General features: G+C 43.3%; 1 protein-coding gene across 2 annotated transcripts in view; it reads left to right on the forward strand.

Annotated features, from left to right (window-relative positions):
- The first annotated feature begins 8261 nt into the window (after positions 1–8261).
- The window catches only part of zyg11l (zyg-11 family member, cell cycle regulator, like), a 53752-nt gene continuing 35333 nt past the window's right edge, over positions 8262–26680 (forward strand). For both annotated transcript variants that reach the window (XM_023977135.2, XM_070436675.1), the window contains exons 1-5: positions 8262–8551; positions 9114–9282; positions 9522–10333; positions 10541–10684; positions 10845–11021. In XM_023977135.2, the coding sequence (XP_023832903.1) occupies positions 8549–8551; positions 9114–9282; positions 9522–10333; positions 10541–10684; positions 10845–11021 (1305 nt within the window). In that variant the 5' untranslated portion in view covers positions 8262–8548. The remainder of the gene's footprint in view (positions 8552–9113; positions 9283–9521; positions 10334–10540; positions 10685–10844; positions 11022–26680) is intronic.

The following is a 26680-nucleotide window of genomic DNA, read 5'->3' on the forward strand; positions in this document are numbered from 1 at the left end:
CTTTCCATACAAAAGTGCTTGGGCTATATGTTTTTGAATATATTTCATTGAAAAAGTCACGACTCCCTGTGGTCTGTAATCACCGGTAGAACAGGCTGTATCTGGAGGGAAACCGATCCCAGAAGAGGAGACCAGCGGGTTCCTCTGACTGATTGGTCTGCAACACACGGCACACTGCATACACATCCAAATCACAAAACTTGAAAGTTAATGGGAATTAATAAAAGGGACTAATTCATGACTGAATTTTCTTTTTTTATCATGAGTTTTGATGCTGCCTGAACAGCCCATTATCAGCCTGAAAATGTCATCCAAATGCCACAGTAGCTGACGTTTTTCTCAATACATTGCATTCAATAGGAAAAGATGAGTGTCACAGGGTTGACGTTTTTCTCAATACATTGCAGTCATTGGGAAAACATGAGTGCCACAGGGTTGACAATTATGTCAATACATTGCATTCAATGAAAAAGATGAGTGTCACAGGGTTGTCGTTTATGTCAATATATTGGAGTCAATGGCGAAAGATAAGTGTCAACCAATTCAATCTGATAAATTGCAGTCAATGGGAAAAGGTGAGTGTCACAGTGTTGACACGTATGTCAATACATTGCAGTCAATGGGGAAAAAATAAGTGTCACAAGGTTGATGCCTAAATTAATACATCATGTTCAATGGGGAAAGATTAGCATCACAATATGTATGCATAGAGAAAGGCATCACAGACATGACACCCTCCCCTCTCTCTCTCCCTCCCTCATCTCTTTCTCAGACAGACATATCCACTCACAGAAAGAGAGACAGACAGGCAGGGAGACAGACAAACTCTAAACTCAACCGTAAACCTATCCATAGCTTCATGTCCATATCCCGGCTCAACCCAAATCTAGCCATAACTCTAGCCCTCCACATCTTGGCTCAGAGATGTGGACAAGAAGTTAGAGTTAGGGTTATGGCGAGGGTTAGGTTTGAGCCAAGATGTGGAAAAGAAGCGAGGGTTAGGGTTGAGGGTAGGTTTAGTATATGCTAGAGGTAGCGATGAAGCAAGGGTTAGGGCTAGATTTAGTATCAGCTAGAGTTAGAGATGAAGCGAGGGTTAGGGCTAGGGCTAGGTTTAGTATAAGATAGAGTTAGAGATGAAGCGAGGGTTAGGTTTAGGTTTAGTATAAGCTAGAGTTAGAGATGAAGTGGGTTAGGGTTGAGTTAGGTTTAGTATAGCTAGAGTTAGGATGAAGCGAGGGTTTAAGATTAAGGGCTAGGGTAGTGGATAGGGTTAGGTTTAGTAATAGCTAGAGTTAGAGATGAAGCGAGGGATATTTTAGGGCTAGGTTTAGTATAATTAGAGTTAGAGAGTGAAGCGAGGGATATTGTTAGGGCTAGGTTTAGTATATCTAGAGTTAGAGATGAAGCGAGGGATATTGTTACGGCTAGGTTTAGTAAAGCTAGAGTTAGAGATGAAGCGAGGGATATTGTTAGGGCTAGGTTTAGTATAACTAGAGTTAGAGATGAAGCGAGGGATATTGTTAGGGCTAGGTTTAGTATAAGCTAGAGTTAGAGATGAAGCGAGGGATATTGTTAGGGCTAGGTTTAGTATAATCTAGAGTTAGAGATGAAGCGAGGGATATTGTTAGGGCTAGGTTTGTATATCTAGAGTTAGAGATGAAGCGAGGTTAGGGTTAGGGCCTAACCTTGACATAACCCTAGCCTTCATCCATTGAACAATTAATATCACCCACTATATGGTAGAAAAAGTAGGCCCCACTTGAAGCCCGACCTTTTTAATGTGCTTTCGAGGCTACAAACAGAATTTACTCATGGGATCGTTCAACAGAACATCCAATGAATGCAAGCCTACATCTGACCAGGTGAAATTAACTCTTCACAGTGAAAACTTGGTCTCAGAGAGAACAAGGCTGTTCTTCTATAGAAAAGCATTACCTACAGCCCTCACATACCATGATGCCCCGCGATTGAGCTAGCTAACCGTCTTTGCACACAACCAATCATGACCTTATAGAGATGCCTGTGTTTAGGTTACGCTTCCTGTGTCTCCTTAATTAATCTTCAACATGGTCCTTTATTCTCTTCCTGCAGTTACACAAAAACACTGTCTTCCATCCTCTAGAACGTTCTATTCTTAATGTAAAGATTTGCATTGTTAAAGAAGGTCCATAGGGGTCATACATTCAATTTTACAGAAAGTAACTTAATTGGGGTAATATGTGCGGTTTCAAAGGTTTAAAAAGGTTTAATCTTCCCAAATTTGTAGATAATTTGTGACCGCGGGACCGGCCTATGAACTTTGAAGTTAATAGACCCAAAAGCATTTTTGACCTCCATTGAACACAATGATTGCAGTTCTAGAAACTAAGAGCCTTGTTATGAATCCATTTGAAACTGTCTGTATCTGCCTGCAAGTCTGTCTGCATGTCTGTGGTTGTTTGTCGGAGTATGTCTGTCTGTTTGTGGAAGTGAGTGAGGGAGAGAGAGAGAGATGAGAGCAGGGGGAGGCAGAGAAAGAAGGGGGAGAGCGAATGGCGGGGAGGAGAGAGAGAAAGGGGAGAGGTAAGGAAGGGGAAAAGGGGGAAGAGAGAGAGAGGGGTGAAGGAGGGATGGGAAGGGAGAGGAGGGAGAGAGAGAGGGGATAGAGAGAGTAGAGGGGGAGGCAGGGAAGAAGGAGGTAGAGAGAATGGAGGGGGAAGGAGAGAGAGAAGGGGGAGAGTGAGGGAAGGGAGAGAAGAGGGGGAGAGGGTGAAGGAGGGACGAGGAGAGAGAAGGGAGAGGGAGATGAGGGAGGTGGAGGAAGGTAAAGGGGGGAGAGAGCGATGGAGAGAGAGAGACGAGAGGGGTGAAAGAAGAGAATGAGGGGGATAAAAAAGAGAGTGGGAGAGAGACAGACAAGAGATCAACCCTGGTGACACTAATATTTTCAATTGACTCCAATGTATTGAGAAAAACATCAGCCCTGTGGCACATCTATTCACATTGACTGCAATGTACTTAGAAAACTCAAACAACCATGAACACATATTTTCCATTGATTGCATTGTACTGAGAAAAACATCAGTTACTGTGACCTTTTTTGCTAAAACATGCCAGGATGACATTTTCCTTTGATATCATGTTGGTCTCAGAATCATTGATACATAGTATATATAACTACACTGTCAAAAAATAAAGGGAACACTAAAATAACACATCCTAGATCTGAATGAATGAAATATTCTTATTGAATACTTTTTTCTTTACATAGTTGAATGTGCTGACAACAAAATCGTCTGAAGAGGAGGAGTAGGGATCGGACCAAAACGCAGCGGTTGATGAATACATGAAGATTTATTAAGCAAGACTAAACAGACAGAACACATTGAATAGATTACAAAATAACAAACGACAGTAGACGACCTGAACATAAGAACTTACAATAACACGAAGAACGCACGAACAGAACAGACTAGACAAACGAAACAGTCCCGTGTGGTAACAAACACTGACACGGAAGACAATCACCCACAAACAAACAGTGTGAACAGCCTACCTTAATATGGTTCTCAATCAGAGGAAACGTCAAAACACTGCCCTAATGAGAACCATATCAGGCAACACATTGAACCCAACATAGAAACACATAACATAGACTACCCACCCAGCTCACGCCCTGACCATACTAAACAATACAAAAACAACAGAAAACAGGTCAGGAACGTGACAGACCCCCCCCCTCAAGGTGCGAACTCCGGGCGCACCACCTAAAAATCTAGGGCAGGGTCTGGGTGGGCATCTGTCGCGGTGGCGGCTCCGGCGCAGGACGAGGACACCACTCCACATTGTCTTGTCCCCCGCCTTAGCGTCCTTTGAGTGGCGATCCTCGCCCCCGACCCTGGTCTAGGAACCTTAACACACGGTCCCCCCTAGATAGAGGAGATAACTCAGGACATAGAGGTAGCTCAGGACAGAGAGGTAGCTCAGGACAGAGAGGTAGCTCAGGACAGAGAAGTAGCTCAGACGAAGAGGTAGCTCAGGACAGAGAGGTAGCTCAGGACAGAGAGGTAGCTCAGGACAGAGGGGCAACTCCGGACTGAAGAGCAGCTCCGGACAGAGAGGCAGCTCTGGACTGAATGGTCGCTCCGGACTAGTGGCAGCTCCGGACTGGAGGGGCAGCTCATGACTGGAGGGCAGCTTCATGACTGGAGGGCAGCTCATGACTGGAGGGCAGCTCATGACTGGAGGGCAGAGCTCATGATTGAGGGAGCTCATGACTGGAGGGCAGCTCATGACTGGCTGAAGGCTCTGGATGCTCATGGCTGGCGGAAGGCTCTGGCTGCTCATGGCTGGCGGAAGGCTCTGGCTGCTCATGGCTGGCGGAAGCTCTGGCTGCTCCTGTCTGGCGGAAGGCTCTGGCTGCTCCTGTCTGGCGGACGGCTCTAGCGGCTCCTGTCTGGCGGACGGCTCTAGCGGCTCCTGTCTGCCGGATATGGTCTCACAAGGGGTCTGAGGATCTCATCTCGTACCTATCAGCAGTCAGGCTACCTCTGGCGAGCACATGGAGGGCTGTGCGGCCCCCAAAAGAAATGCACCCCCACACATGACTGACCCACCGCCAAACCGGTCATGCTGGAGGATGTTGCTGGCAGCAGAACGTTCTCCACGGCGTCTCCAGACTCTGTCACGTCTGTCCCATGTGCTCATGTGCTCAGTGTGAACCTGCTTTCATCTGTGAAGAGCACGGGCGCCAGTGGGAATTGCCAATCTTGGTGTTCTCTGGCAAATGCACGTCCTGCACGGTGTTGGGCTGTAAGCACAACCCCCACCTGTGGACGTCGGGCCCTCATAACCTCATGGAGTCTGTTTCTGACGTTTGAGCAACACACATGCACATTTGTGGCCTGCTGGAGGTAATTTTGCAGGCTCTGGCAGTGCTCCACCTGCTCCTCCTTGCACAAAGGCGGAGGTAGCGTCTGCTGCTGGTTGTTGCCCTCCTACGGCCTCCTCCACGTCGCCTGATGTACTGGCCTGTCTCCTGGTAGCGCCTCCTGCTCTGGCACTACGCTGACAGACACAGCAAACCGTCTTGCCACAGCTCGCATTGATGTGCCATCCTGGATGAGCTGCACTACTTGAGCCACTTGTGTGGGTTGTAGATCCGTCTCATGCTACCACTAGAGTGAAAGCACCGCCAGCATTCAAAAGTGACCAAAACATCAGCCAGGAAGCATAGGAAGAAGTGGTCTGTGGTCACCACCTGCAGAACCACTCTTTTATTGGGGGTCTTGCTAATTGCCTATAATTTCCACCTTTTGTCTTATCCATTTGCACAACAGCATGTGCATTTATTGTCAATCAGTGTTGCTTCCTAAGTGGACAGTTTGATTTCACAGAGGTGTGATTGACTTGGAGTTACATTGTGTTGTTTAAGTGTTCCCTTTATTTTTTTGAGCATGGTACTATACACTACAGCAGAGACTAAACAGCACACGCCCAATCATCAGGTTTAATATAAAAGTGACATAAAGAAACCAGTTTGTATAACCAAACATAACTCTTTTTACTGTTTTACAGGCTTGTTTATAAAACTGAGCCAATTAAACATGTTCACACACACTAACTATTGCAACAATTACTGAGACCTTAAAAGCCTATTGGAACAGTTGACTTTGGACACTTTGCTTGTAATGGGCAAACTTTAACAATTCAGCAGCTTAACTAGGGTGATAATAGGGAGAGGACGGCTAAGAGAGGTCATCCAAGGTCATTCTCTTTACGTGAGAAAGGAAAGATGTCAGAGGTCTATATGTATAAGCCGATTGAGATTAATATGATCTAGTGTATCATTGGTATGAGACTTTCTGTCCTAAACTGATTTGATGGCTTGAGTCTTTTTGTGGGCCGTGTGCTATGTTATGGTACAGTGGGGAAGAGAGAAGAGAGAAAGAGTTTTCCACCGGAGGCTGAGGTACTTCTTTACAGATTCTAATATTTGCATTGGATGGCGCTGGGGCCTCTCTTAAAGGTGTGTAACTATGTATGAAGGAGGTGGTGGAGAGAGATGGACCGACCACATAGAGCTTTTCGCAGCTGTTAATGCTCAGATTCCCTGCCTACACTACTATTAAAATCACTGTATTAACATTTGTGTGTGTGTGTGTGTGTGTGTGTGTGTGTGTGTGTGTGTGTGTGTGTGTGTGTGTGTGTGTGTGTGTGTGTGTGTGTGTGTGTGTGTGTGTGGTGTGTGTGTGTGTGTGTGTGTGTGTGTGTGTGTGTTAGCTGTAAGCCATTTATGTAAAACACACGCAGTGGATCCACCCTGAGTCTTCCCGTCACTCTCACCATAAACCCTCAAACTTTACATAGTCAGTTAGCCACACACCTGCCACCCTCTGCCAGAGAGCCACTGCTGTCAGGAGCCTGAAGGGAAAAGGTGAGATCCTTGGCCCTGTGAGGAGACCACACTCAGGCACTGGCCACAGCCTGGCTCTGGGGACGGCTGGTGGTCCTCTGTGGGATCATCAGGGGTGAAAGGAGTCTTTGACCACCATGACGGTGCTAAACTCGGAAGACTTTCGGAAAAAATGTGTGGAACCTTCAACCACCAGGTTCCTGGTGACGACAATTGCTCAGAGAGACATACACTGTTGGGAATCTCCATAGAGGTCCATTTATCTATCCCTACCAACGCAGTTCTCAAACGTGTCACAACACACCCACAACCAGCTAATGATATTAACCAGGGATGCAAAACCATACAGATGGGAAGAAAATAACCCTGAATAAAAATAGAACCATTTAGCTAATAGAGCTCATGTCTGTCTGGAGTCTGAACTGAGCCAGTTGAGATAAGTAACTCCTCCACTAAGACATAACGTTTTTAGATTGATAGTCAACCAGTGAGAGCTGTAAAGTCTCACTGGATCAAAGGCAGCTGGAGGAGTTTGCCTCTCTTATTCAAATAACTCTAAAACGTGGTATGATATTTCAGTGAGACGTGAAACACAGGAGCCTTTGCCAAGGCTTAATGACATTTATTTTAATAGCACACAAGAGCAAATCTGAGCACAGAAAACGAATCCAAGGATAACAAATAAAAGCGAGACTTGAGCCATGAAAAGAGCTGTCTTAAATCTTAAAATCACGTTTCGGCTGCAGTTTAGCAGGTATTTAGTCTATTAGACGTCTATTAGCTGTCCTTCAGAGGATATCAGTTGTCAGCAAGAGCTTTCCACAGTCCCTATGTACTTAAACATAGGTATTGTGTTTGCTCCCTCATCAACCAAAGTGTGGCATGCATTTGTAGATGATTCTAGATTCTAGATAGATAAATCATTTTTCTCTCTTTTTGCCAACCCACCAAACCATTACTTTTATGGAGCCAGCTTTGTCACTTGGGAGTGGCTTATGTGTCTGCCTGCCCCACATTTGACTACTTAATGTGTGACATAATAGGAAGGACTCAAATTTGGGGCAAGATGTCTGTTTGGTCCCTGGTAATAGACCCAATACTGCCCTCCTGCTCAGAGCTCAGCTGATTTTATGGCCTAGTTAAGTTTGGAAAACAACAGTGGGGGCCTTATGGGCCAGCCCTGGCCTGGAGAGGAAAACTCATGAGCTAATGTGCTGAATTAGGGGTTAGGCTACTGCTGCTGCTGCTGCTGGAGCTGAAAGTAAAGGGAACAGTACCAAAGGGGAGCCATAGAAAAATATAATTGTAAAATTATTTTATGAGAAGTGATATTATAGTAAACTGACATCTCCACCCAGTGCATATACTCATCCAACCACCTTGGAACACTTAAATCTAAATGATTTGATATAATATTCTAAACCCAACACAATTAAAGGATGCGGGAGAGTATTTCTAGATGTAATATTGTTCATTTAAAATCTTCAACAAAGAGACAGTTCTTGAAGTTATGTATTGGGAGCAACTGAGCATCTTTTAGCAAAGTCATGAAGGGGAATCAACAGTAGTTTACCGGTAATATTTTCCCGAGGCCAGTGGCCCCTCCTTGTGGCAAAACTAGTTACTAATCCCTTCTTCAAAAATGTCAAAGATTGATACAAACTAAGTTAAATGTGCTAAAATGTCAAAGATACAACTATTGTGCATTTCATTATCGACTGCAAATCAAATGCCATTTAATCGATCATGATGTATCATAGAACATTGTAGGGGAATAGCACCTGCTTGAAAGAGAAGTTGCCATTGGATGACATTTGACTTCTGCCGACCAATTACAAAGTGGTATTACAGTACGACGGCTCGTGGATCAACTATTTCTATGGGTTCGACATCGTGGAGCTCTGGAGTTACACACCGTTAACTATCGATCAAGTGCTGTCGCTGTATCAARATTCAACAGTAATTTGACTAGCAGTAGACACTGTACTTTGTAGCTTGATTTTACCAATGTCAACTGACGGAAAAAGAACGGAATATACATGTGCATATCCACGACAGAAGATAGTCTTGCAATTTGAACCACAATACTTGTTCTGAAAGTCATTTGATATTGCAAAGTGATGGGAAATATTTGTATTTAAAAAAAAAAAAATGGTGAGTGAGTTATTAGGCTACCCCCTTCCCAGTTCCTTTTCGTATTGCCTTGCTGTCTCTGTCAAATAGTAAAATAGCAAGAGCCTTGCTTTTGTTCACCTTGGTTGGTCAAGAGATCTGTAGGATTAGAGGGTGATTTAAAGGGACTATCTAATGCGCCATTACTCTATTCTGGTTAAATTTAGAAACAAGCCATGTCGCAATCGCATATCCTACTGTGTCACTCACAGTGTCAGTGGCTCTGAACGTGCTCTCGTTGTTTCGACATGAGAAAGCCATAACTAAGTACTTGTTGAAAATATATATATATATTTACACATTTTACAAGTTTTGAGTTATCAAATATTGATTGAGTAAAAGGTTTATTCTGAAAACGATTTAGGTTACAAAACACTTCAAACAGAGTGACAGATTCAGGTACCTGAAAGCCTAATCATTTTTCATCCATTTATCATTGCTGTATGGAAATGAAACATACCAAGTATCCATTCATGTCAAATGTGGTTGCATCAGGTGCAATGTCATGCACTGCAGAACCAAAGCCAGCTGTGTTTGACTGCAGGCTGAGGAGTCCTGTCCCGTGGCCCTGTCTGAGCTGTGTCTGGCCCAGGTGTGTCTCAGCCTGGACTCCCTCTGCAGTACGCACCCAGACGGCTCCCTGAGGCTCAGCTGGGCCCCACTGCTCCCACAGGAAATGGCTGATCAGCTACTGCACAAGATGGCTGCCATGGGTGAGTAGGGAGGGAGGGCGCCAGAGAATGTTCAACAACAAAACACACACAAATGGAATTAAATAAATGTAATGGTTAACAAACCTATGGGTTTAAAAAAGGGAATTTCTATTCAATGGGTTGATTTTACGTAATTTTTTAAAACAAGATATTGTTGTGTCAACCTCCTGGTCATCACTGTTCTCATCCACATTTCAGCCTTACCTCACGTTTTCACTTCTTCTTTTTTCATCCCCTAGGTACGCTAAACGACAGAACAGTCGGTATCTTCCGCAGCTGTGAACAACTCCGTCTGCGCAGAGCTTGTGTCCGCTCCTCCCCCCTCTCTGCAGAGGCCTTCCGTCTGGCCCTCTGCCCTCACCGGCTGCAGGAGCTGGATGCATCCGGGGTCCCTGGGGGCCTCACTGGTGCCCACATCCTCTCAGGCCTGGCCTCCAACCCGGAGTGCAGAGCCAGCCTGCAGAGGCTCACACTGAGCAGGTTCCAGTTGGGCTGGACGTCCCTGGAGATGGAGGAAGAGCAAGTGGGCTTCAGCTCTCTGCAGGGCCTGAGGACACTCAACCTGGCCAACACAGACCTCACAGACCCCTTCCTGGAGGACATCTGTACTCTGCCACAGCTAGAGGTCCTGGACATCTCCAGCACCCCCGTCACGGAGCTGAGCGCCCTGCTGGGTTGCCGGCTTACCCTGAGATCCCTGACTGCCCACGGGCTGAGGCAGCTGGACATGTCACCCGCCAGGGTGATCTCCATCCTTAGCCAGCTCCACGCCCTCAGGCACCTGGACCTCTCTGACGACCGCTTCGCCTCTGCACCGCCATCCGCAGAGAATGACGAAGGGGGGGAGGGGGATGAAGCAGTGAGGCTGCTTCTGGAGGGGGGTTCTGGGATTCTCCCAGCACTTGTGTCTCTGGATGTGTCTGGAAGGAAGAAGGTGACTGAAGGGGCGGTCACGGCCTTCGTCGAGGGGAGGAGAGGGCTTTTGTTCCTGGGGCTTCTGGCTACTGGGGCTGGCTCCTGTGATGTTCTGTCTGGGAAGGACAACTTAAAGGTGAGGTGACCGCCTGGGGGGGATTTTATTGTTCATTACAAAAAATGCCTCCTACTTCATGTTGTCATTTACTTGCTTTGGTGGATCTGAGACAGCTGTGAAGGTGTAAGCAGTAGTTTCAGCTATGACCTATCGAGGCCTATCAGAAAATGTGCAGAAGAAGGAGGAATAAGTGACTGACGAATAATCTTCTTGTTTGTCTTCTAGGTGACCGGCGAGGCCAATGAGAAGCAGATCTGTGAATCTCTGAGGAGGTACAGAGAGAGAGAGTGTTTCACACGCGAGGCCCTGGTCCATCTCTACCAGCTGACTAACGACATGTACGACCAGACCAGACCAGACATCCTGAAGGTAACGGTCGGAATATGTCAGTATATAAAATGGCTGAAATTGTGGTTGTTGACATAAGCATTTATACAAAAATCTTATGTACTGCTTATACATGTGTTATGTATGGGTCATGAATGTGTTATGAAGTCCTTATGTAGGTACCCTTCTCTCCTTCCTGTAGCTGGTGTTGGGAGGGATGCAGAGCTACTCAGAATCTCTACATGTCCAGCTGGTGGCCTCAGCCTGCGTCTTCAACCTGACCAATCAGGACATGGCTGTGGGCATGCCCCACCCCCTGCTCAGCGCAGTTGTGCATCAGGTGCTGGAAGCCATGAGAAGCTTCCCCAGCCACCAACAGGTATGTGCCCATACACACACACACACACTAACATGCACTACATGACCAAAAGTATGTGGAGACCTGCTTGTCGAACATCTCATTCCAAAATCATGGGCATTAATATGGAGTTGGTCCCCCCCCTTTGCTGCTTTAACAGCCTTCACTCATCTGGGAAGACTTTCTACTAGATGTTGAAACATTGCCGTGGGGACTTGCTTCCATTCAGCCAAAAGAGCATTAGTGAGGTTGGGTACTGATGTTGGATGATTAGGCCTGGCTTGCAGTCAGTGTTCCAATTCATCTCAAAGGTGTTCGATGGGGTTGATGTCAGGCTATATGCGGCCAGTCATTTATATATGGACCTTTCTTTGTGCATGGGGTTTTGTCATGATCTATGAGCAGAATAACTGTATTACCTCAAGGCCAGCCCCCTAGCAATTTGAGTTCCAGTCGATGAGCTTCAGCCTCTCTCCATTTGAGTAACCGCTAGCATGATGCACACACAGCAGAGGGAGAGAGCAATGACGTGGTGCACATATCTGCACATATGTGATGTAGTACACAATTTTCGGGGACCACTTTTGGCTTGTGAGCGCTACTTTAAGAACTACTGGCTAAAAAGTATACAAAAGTACAGGAGAATCCATGTAAGGGACAGATCTCTAAGGGACAATTATAAACATTCTAAACCACCACTGAAATCCTTTAGGCTTACTCATGATGCTGAAATCAACCAAACACAGCAACGTGAATGAAGCTGTGCATATCTCCAACCATTAGAAAATTAATTTWAAAAAAACAACAACTAATAAATAACAAATACTGGGCTAATCTTAAAGCATAAACACAAATTATCACACAGAGTTGGCTACTCTCTCTCCTGTACCCATAAAAAAAATCTAGGCCAAATACAATATAAAGTAATACTCTACTGTGTACCGGACGGCAGTAAGGATTGCCACCGAGCTCACATCAAATCAAATTTTATTTGTCACATACACATGGTTAGCAGATGTTAATGCGAGTGTAGCGAAATGCTTGTGCTTCTAGTTCCGACAATGCCCACTAAATGTTAGTGGTGGCTGTTTAACAGTCTGATGGCCTTGAGATAGAAGCTGTTTTTCAGTCTCTCGGTCCCTGCTTTGATGCACCTGTACTGACCTCGCCTTCTGGATGATAGCGGGGTGAACAGGCAGTGGCTRGGGTGGTTGTTGTCCTTGATGATCTTTATGGCCTTCCTGTGACATCGGGTGGTGTAGGTGTCCTGGAGGGCAGGTAGTTTGCCCCCGGTGATGCGTTGTGCAGACCTTACTACCCTCTGGAGAGCCTTATGGTTGTGGGCGGAGCAGTTGCCGTACCAGGCGGTGATACAGCCCGACAGGATGCTCTCGATTGTGCATCTGTAGAAGTTTGTGAGTGCTTTTGGTGACAAGCCGAATTTCTTCAGCCTCCTGAGGTTGAAGAGGCGCTGCTGCGCCTTCTTCACAACGCTGTCTGTGTGGGTGGACCAATTCAGTTTGTCCGTGATGTGTACACCGAGGAACTTAAAACTTTCCACCTTCTCCACTACTGTCCCGTCGATGTGGATAGGGGTGGTGCTCCCTCTGCTGTTTCCTGAAATCCACAATCATCTCCTTTGTTTTGTTGACGTTGAGTGTGAGGTTATTTTCCTGACACCACACTCCGAGGGCCCTCACCTCSTCCCTGTAGGCCGTCTCGTCGTTGTTGGTAATCAAGCCTACCACTGTAGTGTCGTCCGCAAACTTGATGATTGAGTTGGAGGCGTGCATGGCCACGCAGTCGTGGGTGAACAGGGAGTACAGGAGAGGGCTCAGAACGCACCCTTGTGGGGCCCCYGTGTTGAGGATCAGCGGGGTGGAGATGTTGTTACCTACCCTCACCACCTGGGGGCGGCCCGTCAGGAAGTCCAGMACCCAGTTSCACAGGGCGGGGTCGAGACCCAGGGTCTCGAGCTTYATGACGAGTTTSGAGGGTACTATGGTGTTAAATGCTGAGCTGTAGTCGATGAACAGCATTCTCACATAGGTATTCCTCTTGTCCAYATGGGTTAGGGCAGTGTGCAGTGTGGTTGCGATTGCGTCGTCTGTAGACCTATTGGGTCGGTAAGCAAATTGGAGTGGGTCTAGGGTGTCAGGTAGGGTGGAGGTGATATGGTCCTTGACTAGTCTCTCAAAGCACTTCATGATGACGGAAGTGAGTGCTACGGGCGGTAGTCGTTTAGCTCAGTTACCTTAGCTTTCTTGGGAACAGGAACAATGGTGGCCCTCTTGAAGCATGTGGGAACCGCAGACTGGGATAAGGATTGATTGAATATGTCCTTAAACACACCAGCCAGCTGGTTTGCGCATGCTCTGAGGACGCGGCTGGGAATGCCGTCTGGGCCTGCAGCCTTGCGAGGGTTAACATGTTTAAATGTTTTACTCACCTCGGCTGCAGTGAAGGAGAGCCCGCAGGTTTTGGTAGCGGGCCGTGTCAGTGGCACTGTATTGTCCTCAAAGCGAGCAAAAAAGTTATTTAGCCTGTCTGGGAGCAAGACATCCTGGTCCGGAACGGGGCTGGTTTTCTTTTTGTAATCCGTGATTGACTGTAGACCCTGCCACATACCTCTTGTGTCTGAGCTGTTGAATTGCGACTCTACTTTGTCTCTATACTGGGACTTAGCTTGTTTGATTMCCTTGCGGAGYYAATAGCTACACTGTTTGTATTCGGTCATGTTTCTGGTCACCTTGCCCTGGTTAAAAGCAGTGGTTCGCGCTTTCAGTTTCACGCGAATGCTGCCATCAATCCACTCAACCAGGAGTACCCTATCAGCTCTGACTTTTTTTACCAGGTAAGTTGACTTGAGAACACATTCTCATTTACAGCAATGACATGGGGAACAGTTATAGGAGGGGAGATGAATGAGCCAATTGTAAACTTGGGATGATTAGGTGACTGTGATGGTATGAGAGCCAGATTGGGAATTTAGCCAGGACACCGGGGTTAACACCCCTACTCTTACAATAAGTGCCATGGGATCTTTTAGTGACCACAAAGAGTCAGGACACCCGTTTAACGTCCCATCCAAAAGACAGCACCCTACTCAGGGCAATGTCCCCAACACTGCCCTGGGGCATTGGGATATTGTTTTAGACCAGACAAATGGGTGCTGCTGGCCCTCCAACACCACTTCCAGCAGCATCTGGTCTCCCATCCAGGACCAACCCTGCTTAGCTTCAGAAGCAAGCCAGCAGTGGGATGCAGGGTGATATGCTGCTGGCCATCAGGCCACGATACAGATTTTATGTACAGAAAACCTGCCAGAGCCCAGAAATCATTTGTCCCCACCAGTATCAGACAGTTAAACAAATAACTCTGCTCAACGACCCCCCCTCCCTCCCCACTCATTTATTTGAACTGTATGAAATGTTCCTTATCCAATGGACTGTACAGTGCATTCGAAAAGTCTACAGAGCCCTTGACTTTTTCCAAATGTTGTTACGTTACAGCCTTATTTAAACAATTTTAGAATAGTTTTTTTCCCTCAATCTACACACCATACCCCATAATGACAAAGCAAAAACTGTTTTTTAGAGATTTTAGCGAATTTATTCAAAATGAAAAACTTATCACATTTATGGTGTATTGTGTGTCGATTGAGGAAACAATTTCATTAAATCCATTTTAGAATAAGGCAATAACGTCACAAAATATGGAAAAAGTCAAGGGGTCTWAATACTTTCCATCTAAATACTTTCCGAATGCACTCGTCCCCACTAGTTGTTTCGTGTTGTATTGCTTGTGATTTACATTGTTGTGTTGTTTGGGTTTTTCCATTTATGTTTTGAGGTTGGTCTTTTAGCACGTATAGCTCGTTAGCACGTAGGGCGCAACAATTGGTGTCACTTCGGTAGTCAGTATGTGTTATTCCTGGGCTGGTTGCCTTCTCAATAGTGGGAAGGTGTTTCACCTGTACTGGCCCAGATGCTATTTAAGAGTGACTGGCCCAGTTCTCCAGTTGTCTTGATAGATGCGGAGGGTTAACACCTTTAGTTGGCTCGCTCTATTTAGATTTCTAGACAAGCAAATACTTTATCTGATTTTGTATTGCTCCACCTTTTTGGTTTGCTTCCTGTCTGTCTTTAAGTTTGGTGTGGGCTTTTCTTTTGTTTGCCTCTTAGTGGTCAAATTTAGTGGGCACTCACGGGGGGGGGGGGGTCTTTTAGGTTCCAGTTGTTGTTACTACAGTAGTCAACTTCAGTGGACGAACCCCTCCTAAAACCACACCTGTTTTGTTTTGGTTGTTGTCAGTGACTCTTTGTTAGTTCCCCCTTCAGTTTGAGCAACATTATTTGGTTTTCTAGCTGGGGAACATAACAAAATGGGGGCTCATCCGGGACCTTGTTTCCCATGAGTATGTGCTGTGCCCAGATATTTGAGTGTTCAAAATACACTTTTGTGGTAGAGTTTCTACCCAGAGGAGTTATAAGATTGGTGGAATCATTTTGATAGTTGCATAATCACACAGGCTTGTAAAATAAACATAAAGCCATGGACTTTAAGCTGGAAGCATTTGTGGAAAACCCTACATGGGAGATGCTAGATAAATGTACAAAGCTGAATCTGACAATCCAAAAGCAGTAGTCAGAGTTTATCGGTACTGCTTTGGTGGAGGAAATCCTCTCAGAGAGAGGCTGATTAAAAGGGTGCTACGGGTAGTAGAGTACGTCCCGTAGAGGTGCAACTAAGGGAGTTAGAACTAATGGCAAAGTTGGAGCAAAAATTTGAGCTTGAACAACAGAAATTAGAGTTGGAGCATAGGGAAAGACAAAATGAGCGTGCAGTCAAACAACAAGAACGAGAACGTGCAACCAGACTAGAACAAGAACAACATGCCATTTGATGAAAAGAGATGGAGCTGGCAGCGCGACAAAGGGAGATCAATCTGGAAGCACTCCAAATCCAGTCAAACCATCCTGCACCCTCAACAGAGTTTGATCGTGGTCGAAAGAGCCGACTTGTACCGCCTTTCAACGAAAAGGAGGTGGATGTGTATTTGACTCTTTTTGAGCGGATTGCCACATCCCTAAAATGGCTGTGAGATATTTGGTCACTGCTCCTCCAATGTGTTATTTTGGGAAAAGCTCCGCAAGTGTACGCCGCTTTATTTCTTGACCAGAGTTCAGATTATGACACTGTTAAAGCTGCTTTCCTTCGGGCTTACGAGTTGGTAACAGAGGCATACAGACAACAGTTCTGTAAATTACTAAAGACAGAATCACAAAGCCATGTTGAGTTTGCAAGGGAAGAAGCATGTCTTTTTGATTATCAAATCAAATTGTATTTGTCACATGCCCCGGATACAGCAGGTGTTGACCTTACCGTGAAATGTCCGAACTGAATTTGGTAAAAGGGCTTTTATGTACTCTGCGCCAATGTCTTGGAACGCCTTACAAAATACTTTTAAACTGGAAGAACCCGATTTGGTATTTTTAAATCACTGATGAATGATCTTGAGACTGATTCCCTGATCTGTCAATGTTTTTAATTTGCTGTTTTTGATTTTTGTTATACTCTTGTGAATTCTATGGTTTTTACTAGATTACTTGTAGTTTTTCATGTTGTTTGTCTGTAATTTTTGTAATGACTTGGTGCTGCCTATCTTGGCCAGGACGCTCTTGACAAGAGATTTTAAATCTCAATGAGCCCTTCCTGGTTAAATAAAGGTTAAATAAAATAAAATAAATGCTTACTTACAAGCCCTTAACCAACAATGCAGTTTTAAGAAAATAGAGTTAAGGAAATATTTACTAAATAAACTAAAGTAAAAAAATAAGTAAAGTTACACAATAAAATAACAATAATTAGGCTATATACAGGGGGTACTAGTAATGAGTCAATGTGAGGGTGTCACGATTGTCCAAGGGAGAGAGAGAGGACCAAGGCGCAGCGTGTGAAAAATACATCTTCTCTTTATTTAGAAGATGAACCAACGAAGCAAAACAACAAATCGATGACCGTGAAGCTATAACCGACTAAATGCAAAACATGCAATCTTGACACAGACCTAGACCTAGACACAGACACAGACTTAGACAATGACCCAACAAAAACATGATGCCTATGGCTGCCTAAAATATGGCTCCCAATCAGAGACAAATGAACGACATCTGTCTCTGATTGAGAACCACTCAGGCAACCATAGACCTACCTAGAAACATTCACTCAACCATAGACATACCTAGAAACATTCACACAACACAAACCCATACACTAAACCCAACACCCCCTTTTCCATATAACCACCCGAAACGAGACAAAACACAAACATTCCCCATGTCACACCCTGACCTAACTAAAATAATAAAGAAAACAAAGATAACTAAGGCCAGGGTGTGACAGAGGGGGTACAGGTTAGTCGAGGTAATTTGTACATATAGGTAGGGGTAAAGTGACTATGCATAGATAATAAACAGCAAGTAAATTCTTCAACATAGAAATGCTACCAAAAAGAGTTTACTGAAACTTGTTACAAATGACAGTCACCTATGATTCACCAAATTATATTTTGAAAGAGGAAGTAAAGTACTTTAAGCATATGTTTTCGTTTCATTCTCCTTCATCTCCTCTAACCGAAGCTAATTGTATGGATTTTTTTCTCTAAATAATGTAAAATGAACAGCCATACAGAAAGACACATGTGAAGGTGAAATTACAGAGGAGGAACTTCTTGATGTAATTAAAGCCTTTAAGTCCAGGAAAACTCCAGCGCTGGATGGCATACCAATTTTTTTATATACTCAGAGGAGCGTTATTAGCATGTTTTAACCACTCCTATGTAAATGGTAGATTATCAGACACTCAACAAGGTCTGATTCCATTATTACTGAAACAGGATACAAGTGGGAAATATAAAGAATTGGAGGCCCTTAAACCTCATTGTTGTGATGCAAACATTCTAGCAAAATGTATAGCGCATAGAATTAAAAAGGTATTGTCTGACATTATTCATTCTAATCAGACAGGTTTTTTACATGGACAATACATTGGAGATAATATAAGGCAAGTACTGGAAACAATAGAACACGATGAAAAATCTGGGAAACCAGACCTGCTATTCATAGCAGACTTTAGAAAAGGCTTCTGATAAAGTACAACTGTAGTTTATGTATAAATGCCTGGAACATTTACATTTTGGAGAGTCTCTTTATAAAATGGGTTAAAATAATGTATAGTAACCCTAGGTGTAAAATAGTAATTAATGGCTACTTCTCAGAACGTTTTAAACTGTCAAGAGGAGGAAAGCAAGGTTATCCACTATCGGCATATCTATTTATTATGACCATCGAAAAGTTAGCTATTAAAATCAGATCCAACAATAATATCAAGGGATTAGAAGTACAGGGCTTAAAAACTAAGGTGTCATTGTACACTGATGATTCATGTTTTCTTTTAAATCCACAACTTGGATCCCTCCACAGCCAGATCATTTTTCTAACCTCTCTGGATTACAACCAAATGATGATGTGTACTATATTACGTATTGTATCACAATTTTTTTTTTACTTTACCATGTAGTTTACCAATAAAATGGTCTGATGGTGCTGTGTATATACTCGGTATACATATCCTGAAAGAAAGAAATGATCTCAGTCCAATACATTTTTATAGAAAGTTAGCAAAAATAGATCTTGCTACCATGGAAAGGTAAATACCTTTCTATTTGTGGAAAAATCACCCTGATTAACTCTTTAGTCATATCCCAGTTTACCTATTTGCTTAAGGTCTTGCTTACACCTAGCGAACAGTTTTTTTTTAATTATATGAGAAAAAATATACAATTTTATTTGGACTGGCAAGCGAGACAAACTTGAACGGGTCTATATATATAATGAATATGAATTTGGAGGGCAGAAATGACTAAATATTAAAGCATTAGACCTCACACTATAGGTTTCAGTCATACAAAAGTTATACTTAAATCCAAACTGGTGTTCTAGTAGATCTTAGATTAATAAAAATGTCTCACCCTATGTTCAAGAAATGCCTTTTCCCCTTTATTCAGATTACAACCTGTCACTTTCAGTTATTTGAAAAGGAAATCATCTCCACATATCACTATTTTTAAAACAAGCCATAGAAAGTTGGTTGCAATTTCAATTTAATCCACCAGAAAAGACAGAACAAGTAACACAACAAATATTGTGGTTAAACTCAAATATACAAATTGATTAAAAAAAACATTATTTTTTTATATATATATATTTTTTAAGTATAATCTTCGTAAATGATATCATAAATACCACTGGTGGAGTTATGTCATACATACAGCTAACTTAAATATATGGAAATGTCTGCTCTACCCAAAATTACAACCAACTAATTTCAGCATTATCGCAAAAATGGAAGAGGAAAGTGTAAGGGGGAAAAAGTAAGGAACTTGTCTGTCGCACATGCATTAAAGACCATAATTGGTTAAATAAAATTGTGATTAACAAAAATGTATACCAGTTTCATTTAAGGACCAAAACATTGACAGCTGTGCCATATAGATTGCAAACTAGTTGGGAAGAGATTTTTGACGTAACCATTCTATGGCACATGGTTTATGAACTGATACGCAAAACGACGCCGGATTCAAAACTTATAATTTTTTATTTAAATTATTACACAGAATTCTTGCAACCAACAGAATTGTTTTTATATGGGGGATACAACCTTCCCAGCTCTGCAGATTTTGCTGRGAAGAGGCAGAATCATTAGATAATTTGTTTTGGTACTGTCCATATGTAGCTTGTTTTTGGTCACAGGTCCAGGAATGGCTGAAGAATTGCAATATTTACCTGGAGCTAACCCTGCAGATAGACTATGACTTTTCAGATTGCCAAGAAGTGCTATCGACAGTGGTGGGAAAAGTACACAATTGTGAAACTTGTGTAAAAGTAAAGATACCTTCATAAAAAATTACTCAAGTACAAGTCACCCAGTAAAATACTACTTGAGTAAACGTCTAAGTATTAGGTTTTAAATCTACTTAAGTATCAAAAGTAAATGTAATTGCTAAAATATACTTAAGTATCAAAAGTAAAAGTATGAATCATTTCAAATTCCATATAAACCAAATGGGATTTTTTTTTTTTTTTTAACAAACGGATAGCCAGTGGCACACTCCAACCCTCACACATCATTTACAAACTACGCATTTGTGTTTAGTGAGTCTGCCAGATCAGAAGCAGTAGGGATGATCAGGCATGTTCTCTTGATAAGTGTGTAAAATGTAACAAGTACTTTTGGGTGTCAGGGAAAATGTATGGAGTAAAAAATACATTATTTCCTTCAGGAATGTAGTGAAATAAAAGTACAAGTTCTCAAAAATATAAATAGTAAAGTACAGATACCACAAAAAACGACTTAAGTAGTACTTTAAAGTAGTTTTACTTAAGTACTTTACACCACTGTCATTCGATCAATAATATAATAATAACTTTTGCAAAAATGTTTATTTTCAATTTACAGTCCGTAGAAAGAATGAGAATAGAAGGTTCAGAACTTTTGTGAAATATCCCAGCACAGTTGAAAAATATGTGGCAAATAGAAATCCAATATGAATGGTGTTAAGAGATAGATGGGAGGGGTTGAATGGAGCTGAAGGTTGGGAATAATAACAACAAGATAACTAAAACATACTGGGCCRGTAAAACGTATATAGGTTAAGAACTTTTTTGAAAGAGCACAGTTTGAAAGATATGGCAAATAAAAATCAAACCGGATGGACATCATAAATGTATGGGAGAGGTTGAAGGCAGAGGAAGGACAAGAGATAAAAACAAACAAAATAAAACTATTGTAAAATAGACTGTCCATAACATTTATATAGTATGTATAAGCTGGAAATACAGGCCTAAGCGTTGTTGTTCACTAGATTGCTCAAACTGGGGTAGGGTTGGAGGGTAATAAAGGAAATTTATTAAAAAAGATGTGTGTGTGTATATATATTACAGTTGAAGTCGGAAGTTTACATACACTTAGGTTGGAGTCATTAAAACTCGTTTTTCAACCACTCCACAAATTTCTTGTTAACAAACTATAGTTTTGGCAAGTCGGTTAGGACATCTACTTTGTGCATGACACAAGTCATTTTTCCAACAATTGTTTACAGACAGATTATTTAACTTATATTTTACTGTATCACAATTCCAGTGGGTCAGAAGTTTACATACACTAAGTTGACTGTGCCTTTAAACAGCTTGGAAAATTCCAGAAAATGATGTCATGGCTTTAGAAGCTTCTGATAGGCTAATTGACATAATTTGAGTCAATTGGAGGTGTACCTGTGGATGTATTTCAAGGCCTACCTTCACTCTCAGTGCCTCTTTGCTTGACATCATGGGAAAATCAAAAGAAATCAGCCAAGACTTCAGAAAAGAAATTGTAGACCACCACAAGTCTGGGTCATCCTTGGGAGCAATTTCCAAACGCCTGAAGGTACCACATTCATCTGTACAAACAATATTATGCAAGTATAAACACCATGGGACCACGCAGCCGTCATACTGCTCAGGAAGGAGACGCGTTCTGTCTCCTAGAGATGAATATACTTTGGTGCGAAAAGTGCAAATCAATCCCAGAACAACAGCAAAGGACCTTGTGAAGATGCTGGAGGAAACCGGTACAAAATTATCTATATCCACAGTAAAACGAGTCCTATATCGACATAACCTGAAAGGCCGCTCAGCAAGGAAGAAGCCACTGCTCCAAAACCTCCATAAAAAGCCAGACTACGGTTTGCAACTGCACATGGCGACAAGGATCGTAGTTTTTGGAGAAATGTCCTCTGGTCTGATGAAACAAAAATAGAACTGTTTGGCCATAATGATCATCGTTATGTTTGGAGGATAAAGGGGGAGGCTTGCAAGCGTAAGAACACCATCCCAACCGTGACACACAGGGGTGGCAGCATCATGTTGTGGGGGGTGCTTTGCTGCAGGAGGGACTGGTGCACTTCAAATTATGTGGATATATTGAAGCAACATCTCAAGACATCAGTCAGGAAGTTTGGTTGCAAATGGGTCTTCCAAATGGACAATGACCCCAAGCATACTTCAAAGTTGTGGCAAATGGAAAGGACAACAAAGTCAAGGTATTGGAGTGGCCATTACAAAGCCCTGACCTCAATCCTATAGAACATTTGTGGGCAGAACTGAAAAAGTGTGTGAAATGAAGGAGGCCTTCAAACCTGACTCAGTTACACCAGCTCTGTCAGGAGGAATGGGCCAAAATTCAACCAACTTATTGTGGGAAGCTTGTGGAAGGCTACCTGAAACATTTGACCCAAGTTAAACAATTTAAAGGCAATGCTACCAAATACTAATTGAGTGTATGTAAACTTCTGACCCACTGGGAATGTGATGAAAGAAAAATAAAAGTTTAAATAAATGATTCTCTCTACTATTATTCAGACATTTCACATTCTTAAAATAAAGTGGTGATCCTAACTGACCTAAGACAGGGAATTTTTACTAGGATTAAATGTCAGGAGTTGTGAAATACTGAGTTTAAATGTATTTGGCTAAGGTGTATGTAAATTTCCGACTTCAACTGTACATACATACATATACACATGTATATATTTGAAAGAAATATATACACTAACGCTCAAAAGTTTGGGCTCACTTAGAAATGTCCTTGTTTTTGAAAGAAAAGCACTTTTTTGTCCATTAAAATAACAACAAATTGATCAGAAATACAGTGTAGACATTGTTCATGTTGTAAATGACTATTGTAGCTGAAAACGGCAGTTTTTAATGGAATATCTACGTAGACGTTCAGAGGCCATTATCAGCAACCATCACTCCTGTGTTCCAATGGCACATTGAGTTAGCTAATCCAAGTTTATCATTTTAAAAGGCTAATTGATCATTAGAAAACCCTTTTGCAATTATGTTAGCACAGCAGAAAACTGTTGTGCTGGCTCCAGGTCATCTATAAGTCTTTGCTAGGTAAAGCTCCGCCTTATCTCAGCTCACTGGTCACCATAACAACACCCACCCGTAACACACGCTCCATCAGGTATATCTCACTGGTCATCACCCAAAGCCAACACCTCCTTTGGCCGCCTATCCTTCCAGTTCTCTGCTGCCAATGACTGGAACGAATTGCAAAAATCGATGAAGTTGGAGACTTATATCTCCCTCACTAACTTTAAGCATCAGCTATCTGAGCAGCTCACCGATCGCTGCAGCTGTACCAAGCCCATCTGTAAATAGCCCATCCAACTACCTACCTCAACCCCAAATTGTTTTTATTTACTTTTTTTGCTCTTTTGCACACCAATATTTCTACCTGCACATCATCATCTGTACATCTATCACTCGTGTTAATTGGCAAAATTTTAATTACTTCGCTACTATGGCCTATTTATTGCCTTACCATCTTACTCCATTTGCACACACACTGTATATAGATGTTTCTATTGTTATTGACTGTACTTTTGTTTATCACATGTGTAACTCTGTGTTGTTTTTTTGTCGCACTGCTTTGCTTTATCTTGGCCAGGTCGCAGTTGTAAATGAGAACTTGTTCTCAACTGGCCTACCTGGTTAAATAAAGGTGAAATAGAAAGTGCCATTGGAACACAGGAGTGATGGTTGCTGATAATGGACCTCTGTACGCTATGTAGATATTCCATTAAAAATCTGCTGTTTCCAGCTACAATAGTCATTTACAACATTAACAATGTCTACACTGTATTTATGATCAATTTGATGTTATTTTAATGGGCAAAAAAATGTGTTTTTCTTTCAAAAACAAGGACATTTCTAAGTGACCCCAAACTTTTGAACGGTAGTGTATTTACACTACCGTTCAAAGTTTGGGGTCACTTAGAAATGTTCTATATTAAATGAGTTGCAAAATGAATAGTACATGTAGTCAAGACGTTGACAAGATTATAAATAATGATTTCTAATTGAAATAATAATAATTGTGTCCTTCAAACTTTGCTTTTGTCAAATAATCCTCCATTTGCAGCAATTACAGCCTTGCAGACCTTCGGCATTCTAGTTGTCAATTTGTTGAGGTAATCTGAAGAGGTTTCACCCCATGCTTCCTGAAGCACCTCCCACAAGTTGGATTGGCTTGATGGGCACTTCTTACGTACCACACGGTCAAGCTGCTCCCACAACCGCTCCATAGGGTTAAGATCTGGTGACTGTTCTGGCCACTCCATTATAGACAGAATACCAGCTGACTGCTTCTTCCCTAAATAGTTCTTGCATAGTTTGGAGCTGTGCTTTGGGTCATTGTCCTGTTGTAGGAGGAAATTGGCTCCAATTAAGCACCGTCCACAGGGTATGGCATGGCGTTGCAAAATGGAGCGATAGCCTTCCTTCTTCAAGATCCCTTTTACCCTGTACAGATCTCCCACTTTACCACAACCAAAGCACCTGTTTCTGTATGATATGTTGGATAAAGGAATAAAGACAGACACCAATGTCAAGTTCAATAGCCTTGTTGAGCATTGTACAAAGTCCTACGCGTGGAGTCTGGGCAACAGTCCAGCTAGTCGATTACCTATCAACTAGACTCCGTAACATCATCCTTTTCAATAGAAAGTGCAAACATAACGGCATAACATTGAGTTCTTAACAGTTCTTAACAGTCATGCTTTTCAATAACAATTGAAAAGCATGACATTTTCTTTTTACTTCAGTTGTCATCTTCCTTTTTTTTATTTTTTATAAACAGAGGACAAGTTAACACAGTCTCTTGCTTACAGGGTGAGCCTGTCCGGTGGCTTGCACAGCCGACCCACCCGTGAGTAAGTATTGGCTCTGACAGGGGTAGGATTAGGGCCACGAGCTGGAGAGTTTGGTGGGGTAGAAGCCTCACCTTCAGTTGGCTCATGTCTCAATTCTGCACCCCTTACCCTTAGGCCTGGACTGTGATCCAGCTCATCTAGGTGAGTGTATGGCATGTTCTGGTTTGTCTGCTCTGCTACYCGCAGATCCACCCGATTGCGACGATAGAGGGAGCCACCAACATCCACCAGGTAAGAACGTGGTGCAACTCTCTGTAGGCATGTGCCCAGCCTCCAAAGTCCTGTGTGGTCTCCCGGCAGCGGTTTCATCCTTATAGTTTCACCCACCTCCAGCTCTGGTAGGTCTCGAGCAGTCCGGTCGTAGAAGCACTTAGCGAGCTGCTTTCTGTGACGCAGTTTGTCCGTGACGCCAACCATGACGCAGGGCTCAAGTAGCTTGTTAGCTACGGGGATAGTAGTCTTCAGACGTCTGGACAGAAGGTGTTGTGCTGGGCTGCTGTCCATGTTTTCGGTGGGTGTGTTCCTCCACTGTAAGATCGCTTTCCATGGGTCGTTGCTGTCGCGCAAGGCCCTGCTTAACAGGTTTTTTGCAATCTTGACAGCTGATTCTGCCTTGCCATTTGCTTTTGGGTGTCTTGGAGAGGAGGTCACGTGGTCAAACTCCCATTCTGAGGCGAAACGCTTGAACTGTGCAGTGAATTGTGGGCCATTGTCCGTGATTACCTTGTCAGGCTGACCTTGCCTTGCAAACTGCGCCTTGCAGCGCTTTATGACCGTCTCTGCAGACAAGTCAGGGAGCAGTTCAATTTCCCAAAAGTCAGAGTAATGATCAACGATGAGAAGATGGTCCTTTTGTCTGTGGCTGAATAAGTCCATGCTGATGATTTGCCAGGCCCTTGTGGGCAGTTCGTGTGACATCATGGTTTCCTTTTGCTGTTCATGAGCGTACTCGTTGCATGTGGTACAGTTGCTGACAAAGTCTTTAATTTCTGCTTGCATGTTTGGCCAGTATAATGTTTCACGAGCCTGGCGGTAGCATGCGTCACCTCCAACGTGACTGGAGTGTATGCGGGTAAGCATCTCTGGACGTAGTGATTTGGGAATAATGACCTTCTGACCTCTGAACAAGACGCCGTTTTGCACACTGATCTCATCTCGAAAGGTCCAGTATTCTCTCCCTCTTTCAGATATGGCCAACCTGCGAGAGCCATGGACTTCAGTGACTGTAGGTGTTCGTTCTTGTCAGTATGTTGCCTGATCTGGGCTAGGCGGTGATCTGTGACGTTTAAGTAGTCTGCCTGATTGATCTGTTGAACATCTTGTTGTTCCTGCTGTAGCGAACAGATGGCCTGCCGCTGATAGGCAGTGCCTCTACCTGTACATTGTGCTGTTGCCCTGCTCAGTGTGTCGCTGATGTACATCTCTGGTCCTGGCTTGTAAATGACCTTCAGGCTGTAGTTTTGCAGAGTCAGGAGCATGCTTTGAAGCCTCTTGGGCGCGTTGAGGAGAGGTTTACTGAATATGGCAATGAGTGGTTTGTGGTCAGTTTCAGCGGTGACCAGCTCTCGACCATATAAGTAGTGATGGAATCGCTGGCAGGAGAAGACGATGCTGAGGCACTCTTTCTCAATTTGTGCATAGTTTTGTTCGGTGGGGGTGAGCGCTCTCGAGGCAAACGCAACGGGCTGGCCTTCCTGCATAAGGCAGCATCCAAGTCCCTTTGGCTAGAGTCGCTCTGGATTGTGACAGGCTTCGTGACGTCGTAGTAGCGCAACACTGGCATGGATGTAGCCAGAGATTTTCACTCTTGCACTGCGGCCTCGTGCTTGGGTAGCCAGTGCCATGGGTGGTCTTTGTC

Source organism: Salvelinus sp. IW2-2015, linkage group LG32 (assembly GCF_002910315.2).
Source record: "Salvelinus sp. IW2-2015 linkage group LG32, ASM291031v2, whole genome shotgun sequence".
Taxonomy (NCBI): Eukaryota; Metazoa; Chordata; class Actinopteri; order Salmoniformes; family Salmonidae; genus Salvelinus; species Salvelinus sp. IW2-2015.